General features: G+C 51.6%; 2 protein-coding genes across 2 annotated transcripts; both read left to right on the forward strand.

Moving 5' to 3' along the window:
- The first annotated feature begins 758 nt into the window (after positions 1–758).
- Slc10a4 (solute carrier family 10 member 4) lies at positions 759–4,767 on the forward strand. The gene is made up of 3 exons (XM_048364236.1): positions 759–1,369; positions 2,028–2,238; positions 4,255–4,767. Exons 1-3 carry the CDS (start codon positions 759–761, stop codon positions 4,765–4,767), a joined length of 1,335 nt encoding a protein of 444 aa, XP_048220193.1.
- A 1,421-nt stretch (positions 4,768–6,188) lies between these two features.
- Positions 6,189–9,417, forward strand: Zar1 (zygote arrest 1). The gene is made up of 4 exons (XM_048364114.1): positions 6,189–7,052; positions 8,029–8,121; positions 8,208–8,282; positions 9,195–9,417. The coding sequence occupies exons 1-4, from the start codon at positions 6,189–6,191 to the stop codon at positions 9,336–9,338; spliced, it is 1,176 nt and encodes a 391-aa protein (XP_048220071.1). The 3' UTR covers positions 9,339–9,417.
- Positions 9,418–10,055: the final 638 nt, after the last annotated feature.

Genomic DNA, 10,055 nt, shown 5'->3' on the forward strand with positions numbered 1-10,055 from the left:
TGTGCAAGCATAGATCACTCCCCCGCCCCTCCCCCACTTGTGTATCTGGTTCTCCAGATTTCATTACGAAAGGGGCAGAGCTCTGGTGTGCTATTGAACAGCAGGGTGACTGGAGATAGCAATTACGCACTGTATATTTCCAAAAGCCAGAAGAAGGCACGTTATCATAAAGAAATGATACATGTTTGCAGAGATGGCATCGAACCTAATTCGAACAGGATACCGTGCATACAAAAATATCTGAACATCACATGGTACCTTCACGTACAATGTTGATGTATGACTTAGAAAATGTATTTTTAAAAAAGATTAAAAAGGAAAAGAGGCCGGGAGCATCAGAGGACTTGGTGGGTAGCCAGGCGGGGTGTCCCGGCTTGCCTTGGTCATGTCTTTGTTCCACGCTGGCTGGCTGCACTCCCTTAGAACCACTTAGCAGTGATTAAAAGGCGGGGCCGTGGGAGGGGCGGGGCCGTGGGAAGGGCGGGGCCTGGGGAGGGGCGGGGCCTGGCGGGCGGCTTCACCTTGGGGGGCGGCACTTTCTGATGTGCCAGCAGCGGGACGACGAGCCAGGGAGCCCCGAGTCTGTCTGCCTCACTGACGCCACCAGGCACGTCAGCAGCCACCGAACGGACGGACGGACGGACGGACGGGTGTGCGGGCGGACAGACGGGCGGCAGACGGGCGGAGGGAGGGACGGTGGAGACGGAAAGACGGACCGAGGCGCGCGCGGCGGATCTCAGCCTCCGGCCGACAGCATCATGGACGGCTCCGACAACGCCACCCTGCTCTGGGCCCCGTCTTCTCTGCCGCCGGACAACGCCACCTGGACACCCAATGCCAGCAGCCCGAGCCCAGGCACGGACTTCCCGCTCGTCCTCGCCTCCAGCGCCGGCCCAGGGCCGACGACGGATGTGGGTCCCAGCCTCGGCTTCAGCCTCGGTCCGACCGTGACCGCGACCCCGACGCCAGTCCCCGAGCCGACGAGCGGCGCCTGGGCGGGCGGCGGCGCGGCCGGCCCGGGCTCGTCCCCGTTCCCGCGGCCCTGGGTCCCCCACGACCCCCCGTTCTGGGACACGCCGCTCAACCACGGGCTGAACGTGCTGGTGGGCGCGGCGCTGTGCATCACCATGCTGGGCCTGGGCTGCACGGTGGACGCCCACCGCTTCGGCGCGCACGTCCGCCGGCCCCTGGGCGCGCTGCTGGCCGCGCTCTGCCAGTTCGGCCTCCTGCCGCTGCTCGCCTTCCTCATGGCCCTGCTGCTCCGGCTGGACGAGGTGGCCGCCGTGGCCGTGCTCCTGTGCGGGTGCTGCCCCGGCGGCAACCTCTCCAACCTCATGTCCCTGCTGGTGGACGGCGACATGAACCTCAGGTAGGGCTCCCGCCCGCCGCGCGGACGGCCCCGGGTCGAGAACCGGGGAGAAGAGGGGGCGCTGGGGGTCGGGGCGAGGCGCGGCGGAGGGAAGGGCAGAGCGGGGCAGGGGATGTGTGACCCCAGGGACCACTAGGCCGGACAGCTGCTGGAAGGTTCTGGGGTTCCACCTCGCACTCCCCTGCCCCAGGGGCCCGCTGTGAACACCAAGAGAAGTGGGGAAGTCTGAAGCTTGGTCTCGGCCGGGAATATCAAAAGCAAATTGCAGCCAGTGGCCCGTTAAGGCCAGTCATCCCAGCCGGGAGCGCAACGTCGTTGAGCGGAGCCCAACAAGTAGCCTCCGCCAGCGCGGACACGGCTTAACCAGGGCTCGCGCTGCGCAGAACTGGGGAAGGTAAAAAGAAAAAGGAAAAAAAAAAAGTGCCCCTGTCCTCAGAATCAGCGGACTCAGTTCTGACGGTGGTGGCTGCTTTTTCTTGCCTTGGAGACCTCTGGTTTCCATGGTGTTTCTGTCAGCTCCTAATGTTCTTGCAGACTTCACCCCCACCACCCTAGGATTTCCTGTCCCCCTCTTTTCCTCTCTACCCAACATGGAAGAAAAGGGCTGGCTGGCTCTTTGGCTCCAAGCCCTTCCTGACTCTCATTTCCTTTCCTGCAGCATCATCATGACCATCTCCTCCACGCTCCTGGCCCTGGTCCTGATGCCTCTTTGCCTGTGGATCTACAGCCGAGCTTGGATCAACACCCCCCTGGTTCAGTTACTCCCCCTCGGGGCGGTGACCCTGACGCTCTGCAGCACACTCATCCCCATCGGCCTGGGTGTCTTCATTCGCTACAAATACAACCGCGTGGCCGACTACATCGTGAAGGTATGGTGCCCCCTCCCTTCCAGGACCACCGGGCATCTCTAATCTCTGACCACCTGCTGAAATGTAAGAAGGCTGGAAAGCGCTTGGCAAAATATGCATGGACAAACTTGGAAACAAGAGTATGCCACCAACATTAATTGATACCTTTTGGAGTTCCTACCATGATAGCGGTAATTAAGATAGAGTTTTAGCAGTGTGTTGTAGTTCATCCTATAATCCCAGCACTCCAGAGGCGGAAGCAGGAGGCTCTGCATTGAGACCAGCCAGGGCTACCTATCAATTCTCCAAAGACACCACTAGATTGAAAACAGCATACTCTAGGGAGAAAGCAGACCGCGGGGGTTGGGGAGGGGGGATGCCATTGCAATTAAATGGAAATGTTTTCCCACGAAATCTATAGGATGTAGAACTGAAGCAGATTAAATAAGATTATTTTGATAGAAGATGTACATTCTTTTAGAATATTACTATATATTTTCAAAAGTGGAAATCTAGTCCTGGAAAACCTTGTGTCTTTAAAATACCTATCATTTTTTTTAAAGTTAAAATTCCTCAGATTAAGACATCAAAAAACTATATTGGGTCGACATAATACAATACAGAACATATTGGCTCTGAAGCATAGAAGAGTTTGGGTCCTGGATAATGTAGATGATTTTGGCACTACTTAATTTGTGTTTCATTTCCCTTCCACATTGGGTTCTCTTCTGTAATTTCTAAAGGTGGTGACTCTAAAGGTAGAGTTCCCCTTGTTTTAGGCAGTACTTTCAGACAGTACTTTTTCAAACAGGCACTGTTTCCAATATTGCTTTATTTAAAACACTGGTGCTTTTGCAGTTTTAAGGAACTTTGGAGTCAATATTTGCAAAGTGAAGAATCAGATTTCCTGTCAATATTTTTAGTGTGACACGCTTTAAACTGGGATCGGTACTAATTTGATATCTGCCGATTGCAAATGTGTAATATGCATACCTCCTACAATAATTATTTTAGCATCTTTTACTTTTTTTTTTGCCAGTCCTGGGGATTGAACTCAGGGCCTGAGCACTATCCCTGGCTTCTTCTTGCTCAAGGCTAGCACTCCACCACTTGAGCCACAGTGCTACTTCTGGCCTTTTCTATATATGTGGTGCTGAGGAATCGAACCCAGGGCTTCATGTATACGAGGCAAGCACTCTTGCCACTAGGCCATAGTCCCAGCCCCTACATCAAATTTTTGATGAGCTCAGATAATGATCTACCAATCTTCTAGACTCCAAAAAGGTTCCCTCTCACCTAGCCACAGAAGCACAGGCAATAATACTTCTATCTGTTCTCTCTGGCTGGATCTCTAGTTCCTACTCTCATTGTAAAAAGCCAAGGTAATTACCAATCTGAGAACTTTTAGATTTCTACCTTGCTATTTACACAGCTTGTCCTACCCAAATAAGTGTTAGAACATCAACATAACATGTTTTAAAGAGTCAACAGTATTACATCCAATACCGATCTATTTTAATCATTCTCAGGCATCACTAGAAACTTCCAGATATTTCTCGTGAACACATGAAAAAGAGGGGTGTTGAACAAAGAACTCCTCACATCCCTAAGGGTGTTGAGCTCAATTTTAACTGCTCCATTTTTATGAGGCACATTCACAAATTAAACACACATACTGAACAGTCAGGACACAACAATGAAGTTACACGATGGAGACTGAGAAGCTGGGGATAATGCCTTCCCCATAGCACTAATTTATCAGCTTTCAAAGACTGCATTTCAGAAGGAATTAGACAAGCTTTCTATTGCCCCCGAGGGCCCATAAAAGCAACAGCCATAGTTTAGAGAAGGCAAATTGTCATTAGCCACACAGACAAGTAGAGTTGTCCTTCATGGATCTGAATGTCTCCTGAAGCAGTGACCTATTATCCATCAAGGTCTCCATTTTGTGGGGGAGGTCAGATTAGATGGGTGCCTCCTGCCTGAGCTACTCTTCAGTGATCTCCTTACTGATGGCTTGTCTGTTTCTGTTACTAGGTTTCCCTGTGGTCTCTGCTGGTGACTCTTGTGGTCCTTTTCATAATGACTGGCACTATGTTAGGACCAGAACTGCTGGCAAGTATTCCTGCATCTGTTTATGTGGTAGCCATCTTTATGCCTTTGGCAGGCTATGCCTCAGGCTATGGCTTAGCTACTCTCTTCCATCTCCCACCCAACTGCAAGAGGACTGTTTGTCTGGAAACAGGAAGTCAGAATGTGCAGCTCTGTACAGCCATTCTCAAACTGGCCTTCCCACCACGCTTCATAGGAAGTATGTACATGTTTCCCTTACTTTATGCCCTTTTCCAGTCTGCAGAAGCAGGGATATTTGTTTTAATATACAAGATGTATGGAAGTGAGATATTGCACAAGCGAGAGCCTTTGGATGAAGATGAAGATACAGATATTTCTTATAAGAAACTGAAAGAAGAGGAGATGGCAGACACCTCCTATGGCACTGTGCAAGCAGATAACTTAATAGTGATGGAAACCACCCAGACGTCCCTCTGAACATGGAGATGCTCCGGTCTCCATGATATATTACTTCACATTTATGGCCTGTGGTAGGCATATGTTTACATAAAGGGTAACAGTTGGTTCCCCTTCCATCTAACAGTTTTGATCTTCCTATTGTAAAGTTGCAGTGGCATTGTAATCAAGTGTCCTCATAAATTACAAATCACTGTCCTAACATACCGTCCACCTGGATCACCTAAATTGGAGCCTCATCTGGTTTCTTGTGTTTTAAGGTTTCCTCTATCACCAATTTCTCTTGAATGTTTTGCAGCTACAGAGAACAGTATTAGAGGAAAAAAAGAGGTGTGTGGAAGTGTAGAATTTTGGTGCATCCTATGAGTAAAATGTAAATGAGTTTAACGCAATTGTAAAACAAAGTATTGCTCAACTTGTAAATACCCAACAGTACTGAATTTTGATCTGTATTTAGAAAAGTCCAGAACGAGTCAAATAGTGAAATATAGTATGTTATTGTCGAGCCAGTATTCTGTCAGAAAATGACCATGTATTTGACGACTAGATCTGACATCTATTTATTGGTAATGAACCACTTAACATCTTTCTAGTGGACAAGGCCTGTTCTTTCCCCTGGGTCTTCTGAGTTTATGTAAGCGCATCCTAAGGCAGTGTATCTTTTGTTTTGTTTTTTGCCAGTCCTGGGGCCTGAGCACTGTCCCTGGCTTCTTTTTGTTTAAGGCTAGCACTCTACCTCTTGAGCCACAGCACCACTGCTGGCTTTTTTCTATATATGTGGTGCTGAGGAATCGAACCCAGGGCTTCATGTATATAAGGCGAGCACTTTACCACTAGGCCATATACCCAGCCAGGCAGTGTATCTTTTGGAAAAATGGTTTTGGTAATGGCAAACCGGTACTTGCAGGTCACCCATGGGGGAAGGGGGGGACGCCCCAGGAATTAAACAGTCCTCTTAGAGGTGCCCAAGGGTGCAGCTCAACACAATTTGAAAGGGTTGGAGGCCAGGGAAGGGAGCCGGGGAAGGGAGCCGACTTTCCCTGAGGACAGGTGATCCGTGGTCAATCCTTGGCATTTTGCTCAGGAGCCTGAGGCCCTGGGCGCTGGGCCTCCCCGTGCTGGCGGGCAGCGGGCGCAGACACGTGGGGATCATCTGGAGATGGGGACCACCTGGCTCAGCTCCCTGGGCTATATTCTCTTGGGCGTCCTCACCACCACGACGTCATTTACAAATCACTACTTTTCCTGGCAAAAAAAGTCCACTTTGCACATCTCCTCGGGGTGCTTGCGCCCAATCCCGGCTGGAGAGGGTGCTGAGGCGGGAAGGTGGGGGGCGTGATGGAGGGGCCGCAGGGCGGCGTCGGCCGGGGCGTTCCTGCCTCTTCCCGATCGCCTATTTAGGGCGCGGGTGCGGAGCGGACCAGAGCAGCTGGGCTGAGTGTATGGCGGCCTTAGGCGCTGAGGTGCTGGGCGCGACCATGTACCCGGCGTGCGCCCCCTGCGCACACCCGGTCCCCGGCCCGCTCGCCGCCCGCGGCAAGGCTGCTGCCGCCGCCGACGGCAGGTGCCTCCGCACCGGGGGCTCCTCGACCTCCGCCGCCGCCGCGCCGTCGTTCCCCGGCAGCGCGCAGCCCACGGCGGCAGACTCCCTCGACGGTTACCAGCGGGCTCAGCTCCTGGCGCTGCTGTCGCGGGTGAGTGCGGGCGTCGGGCGCGGCAGCCGCGAGGTGGCGGTGCAAGTGAACCCGCGCCGGGACGCAGCGGTGCAGTGCTCGCTCGGGCGCCGCCCGCTGCCGCGCCGGCCCCGCGACCCCGGCGCCCCGGCCTCCCCGCAGCCCGCGCGCCGGGGCCCCGAACCCGGCAGCCTTGTGGGCGGTGGCCCGCGGCTCGCGCGCTTCCCGCGCACCGTCGCCGTGTTCTCGCCCGTCCCCCACCGCCTCACCGCCTTTCTGGAGGCCGAGCGAAGGCCTCCATTCGCGTGCCCTGGAGCACGAGAAGGGGAGGGAGAGGGGGCGGAGAGGAAGACGCCCCGGCTGCCGCAGGCAGAGAAAAACGGAGAGGAGGCGGCGGCCCTGGCGCGGGGCGCCCCGCAGGAGACACCCGTCGACGGGTCCGGGACGCCCGCGGAATCCGGTGAGGACGCGGCGGCTCCGAAGCCCGCGCCCCAGCGTCAGCAGCTGCGCCCGGCAGCGGCAGCGGCGGCGGCAAGGGACGAGGACCGCGGGGTCAGCGCCGAGGGGCCCGCCGAACTGGAGCACTCCTCCACATGGAGCGCGGAGCTGGGCGCCCAGCGCCTGCCTCTCCAGGTGAGGCCCAGATGGGCTCGGGCATGGGGTGTCCTCTTGGGCTCGGCTTGGCACTTCGGGGGCACGGGGGAAATGGCCAGGTCGGCACGGGATTTCTCAGACATTGGCTGAGGCCAGGGCCATCCTTCCCCCGGCAGCCACTCTCCCGCCTGCTCACGCCCGTAGGCCAAGCAAAGGCCTTCGTTGGATTTTTATTCTCCCCACATTTGCACTCCAAGCCCTGCTGGTGCACACGTGCTCAGGTGTGGACTAACCTACAGCATTGTCCCAAGGTGAAGTCGCTGGCCGCACTCCCCGTCCATGTGTCACTAAGTGTGGCATCCCCGAAGAGGCGCCACGCAAGACTGCTAGAGCTCCCTTGGGAAATGCCTTGGTGGTTGTTATTGTTGCTTGAAAGAAAAGATCTAGTAGTGTCCTCTAGACTGACCTAGAACTTGCTGTGGAGCCAAAACTGGTACCAACACCACACCTGACTTTGCCTTGCTTTAAACACCCCGATTTCCTAGGCCTGAATCTTAAAGGTCATTTCTCATCAGATGGGGTGAAGGAAAGCTTAAAAATAAGAAAATAACTACCAGAGTTCCTAGTAAATAAACTTTGATGGAAACAACTCACACCCAAGAGAAGTTAATCTTGAATAAGTATCTTATAAAGTATCTTAGAGTCCTTTTTAGCAGAGCCACTTTCATCTGTGAACGTTTAAAGATCAGCTGAGCAAGGGGAAGCTTCCAAGAACAATGTTTTTGACTTTTCACTTGCCTAATGAGTCAAATTCACCTGGTGTATCATCTGTTTTGAGGCAACTGACTACTTGACTATTAGCTCACTATTTTCCGGAGACTTACCCACACCTTGTCCCACTTTCTTCCATCATGTGGAATGAAGGTGCCATTTTTAAGGATCACCTAGAACCTTCCCAACTTCTGGAAGGTTCATCCAGTGTGTGTTGGCTGAACTCTTGTATCCGGCTGTTCAGTTCTTAGAGCAGAAGTATGGCTATTACCACTGCAAGGACTGCAACATCCGCTGGGAGAGTGCGTATGTGTGGTGTGTCCAGGGGACCAGCAAGGTAAGGGACACTGCCAGGGAGTGGCCTCTTCCTGCCCAAAGGCTTGCAGGGGCTTTGCCTTTAAGTTGATCTGTTTCTCACCACAGGTTTACTTCAAACAGTTCTGCAGAACTTGTCAGAAGTCTTACAACCCTTACCGGGTGGAAGACATCACCTGTCAAGTAAATTAAGTGTTTGCATTTTTGTCTAAACTGGGTAGTGGAGAGGTTAGCATTTTCTCTAGTGTGTTTTCTAAGGGCTTCCTTCTGTTCTTAAAAGCCTGGTTGTGTGAGGCTTTTTGGAACCTGTGACCCAGTATGGAAGAATGCTTGTCTGCTTGCTACTCCACAGCCAATATAAAAGAAAGAAAATTAAAAACAAAACAACAAAAACTTACTCCTTGAAATAGTAAATCCTGTTTTACTCAAATAATATAAAGATGCCTTTCAGGAAGCACATATTCATCTTGTCTGAGAGCTCAAAGAGGGAGTTTAAGCTCCTAAGTTCTGTCTTAGGCGTTAATTCCCAGCTTTCTTACTATTAAGCACTTCCTATCAGCACTGTGTCAAGGGGCTTGGATAATTTACTGTGTTTACCTGTTATCACATAGGGGCTTGGATAATTTACAGCTATATTTATCTGTTACCACACAGCTGAAGAAGTCCAGGTCACCATTTGAGATGAACCAATGCACTTAAGTTTGGATTTTGGAAGCACGAACACCCTAGGGTGTGTAGAGAGAAACTATAGAAAACCATTTAAAATCATTTAAAGCAGGCACCCTCTGCAAAGGAATGTGCCTTAACCCCTTGTTCTTGGCTTTCAATGACAAGTGCATCCCCTACTTGTTTTCTTCCTCACCCTCAAAAGTAAGGTGAAACTTGTGAAGTTTCTTGTGAAACAAGTTCCTAACTGAGACTTGAACCTGCTACCATAGACTGCTTCTTCCCCCTGCTCCCATTGCTAGGTAGGGATGTATCCAGCGAGGACAAACCCAGGCACCTGTCTTAGAAAGCACTCAGGAAATGTTTGGAAAAGTCACTCTGATGTCCTAAGGTTCATCTTTCTATGTACTTCTCACTCTGATTTTTCAGAGTTGTAGAAGAACTAGATGTTCCTGCCCTGTAAGACTTCGCCACGTGGACCCTAAACGCCCCCATCGTCAAGACTTGTGTGGGAGATGCAAGGGCAAGCGCCTCTCTTGCGACAGCACCTTCAGCTTCAAATATATCATTTAATGGATGTAAGAAGTGGTTTAATGTGTTGAATGGAACAGACAAGCAAGCCTTTTCTGTCTACCCTTTCCACCTTTCCCTTCTCAACGTCATTTGTGAAAGGCAGTGTGTTTTGGCAAAGTGTGCAAATAAAAATACTGCAAACACAATCCTTAAGATTTTTATGATTGTCAAGGTTTAAGGAGAGCTTGTGCTACTGACAGTGTGGGCCCATCACCTTGACTGTTACTGTCTTTTGATGGCCTGTATTGGGATAATCTGTGGTAGCTGGGTTTTCAGGCACTTGAGAAGATTGCTAGGGGTTCATAAACATGAGAGGCACTGCATGGGTCTGTGGATAGAGCTGAAACTTCTAAGAAAGATGCTATGGAATTAAAAATCTTTTAGCATTGGAGCTTTCATTGGGGAAGGTTTGATGTGTGAGATGGGGTTACCAAGCACATGGGTGTAGGGGGGTAGGGGGTGTAGGGGGGTGGGTAGGTAGGTGTTTCCACACACAGCCCAATTGCTGGGGGACCTCATTGGACTGGTCAGTGTTACAAGTGAGGTCTGCGGGGGTGGCTGGTTATGAGCAGCTTAAGATGAATGACAAAATTCAGGTGGACTCTGGGTGGTAATTTTATTTTTTGTGGTGCTAGAGATTGACCCTAGCATTTCAAGCATTCTAGGAAAGGGCTGTGCCATTGAGCTATTAGATCCACAGCCCTGGTAGCTTTAAAA

This window comes from Perognathus longimembris, chromosome 16 (genome assembly GCF_023159225.1).
Source record: "Perognathus longimembris pacificus isolate PPM17 chromosome 16, ASM2315922v1, whole genome shotgun sequence".
In the NCBI taxonomy this organism is placed as follows: Eukaryota; Metazoa; Chordata; class Mammalia; order Rodentia; family Heteromyidae; genus Perognathus; species Perognathus longimembris.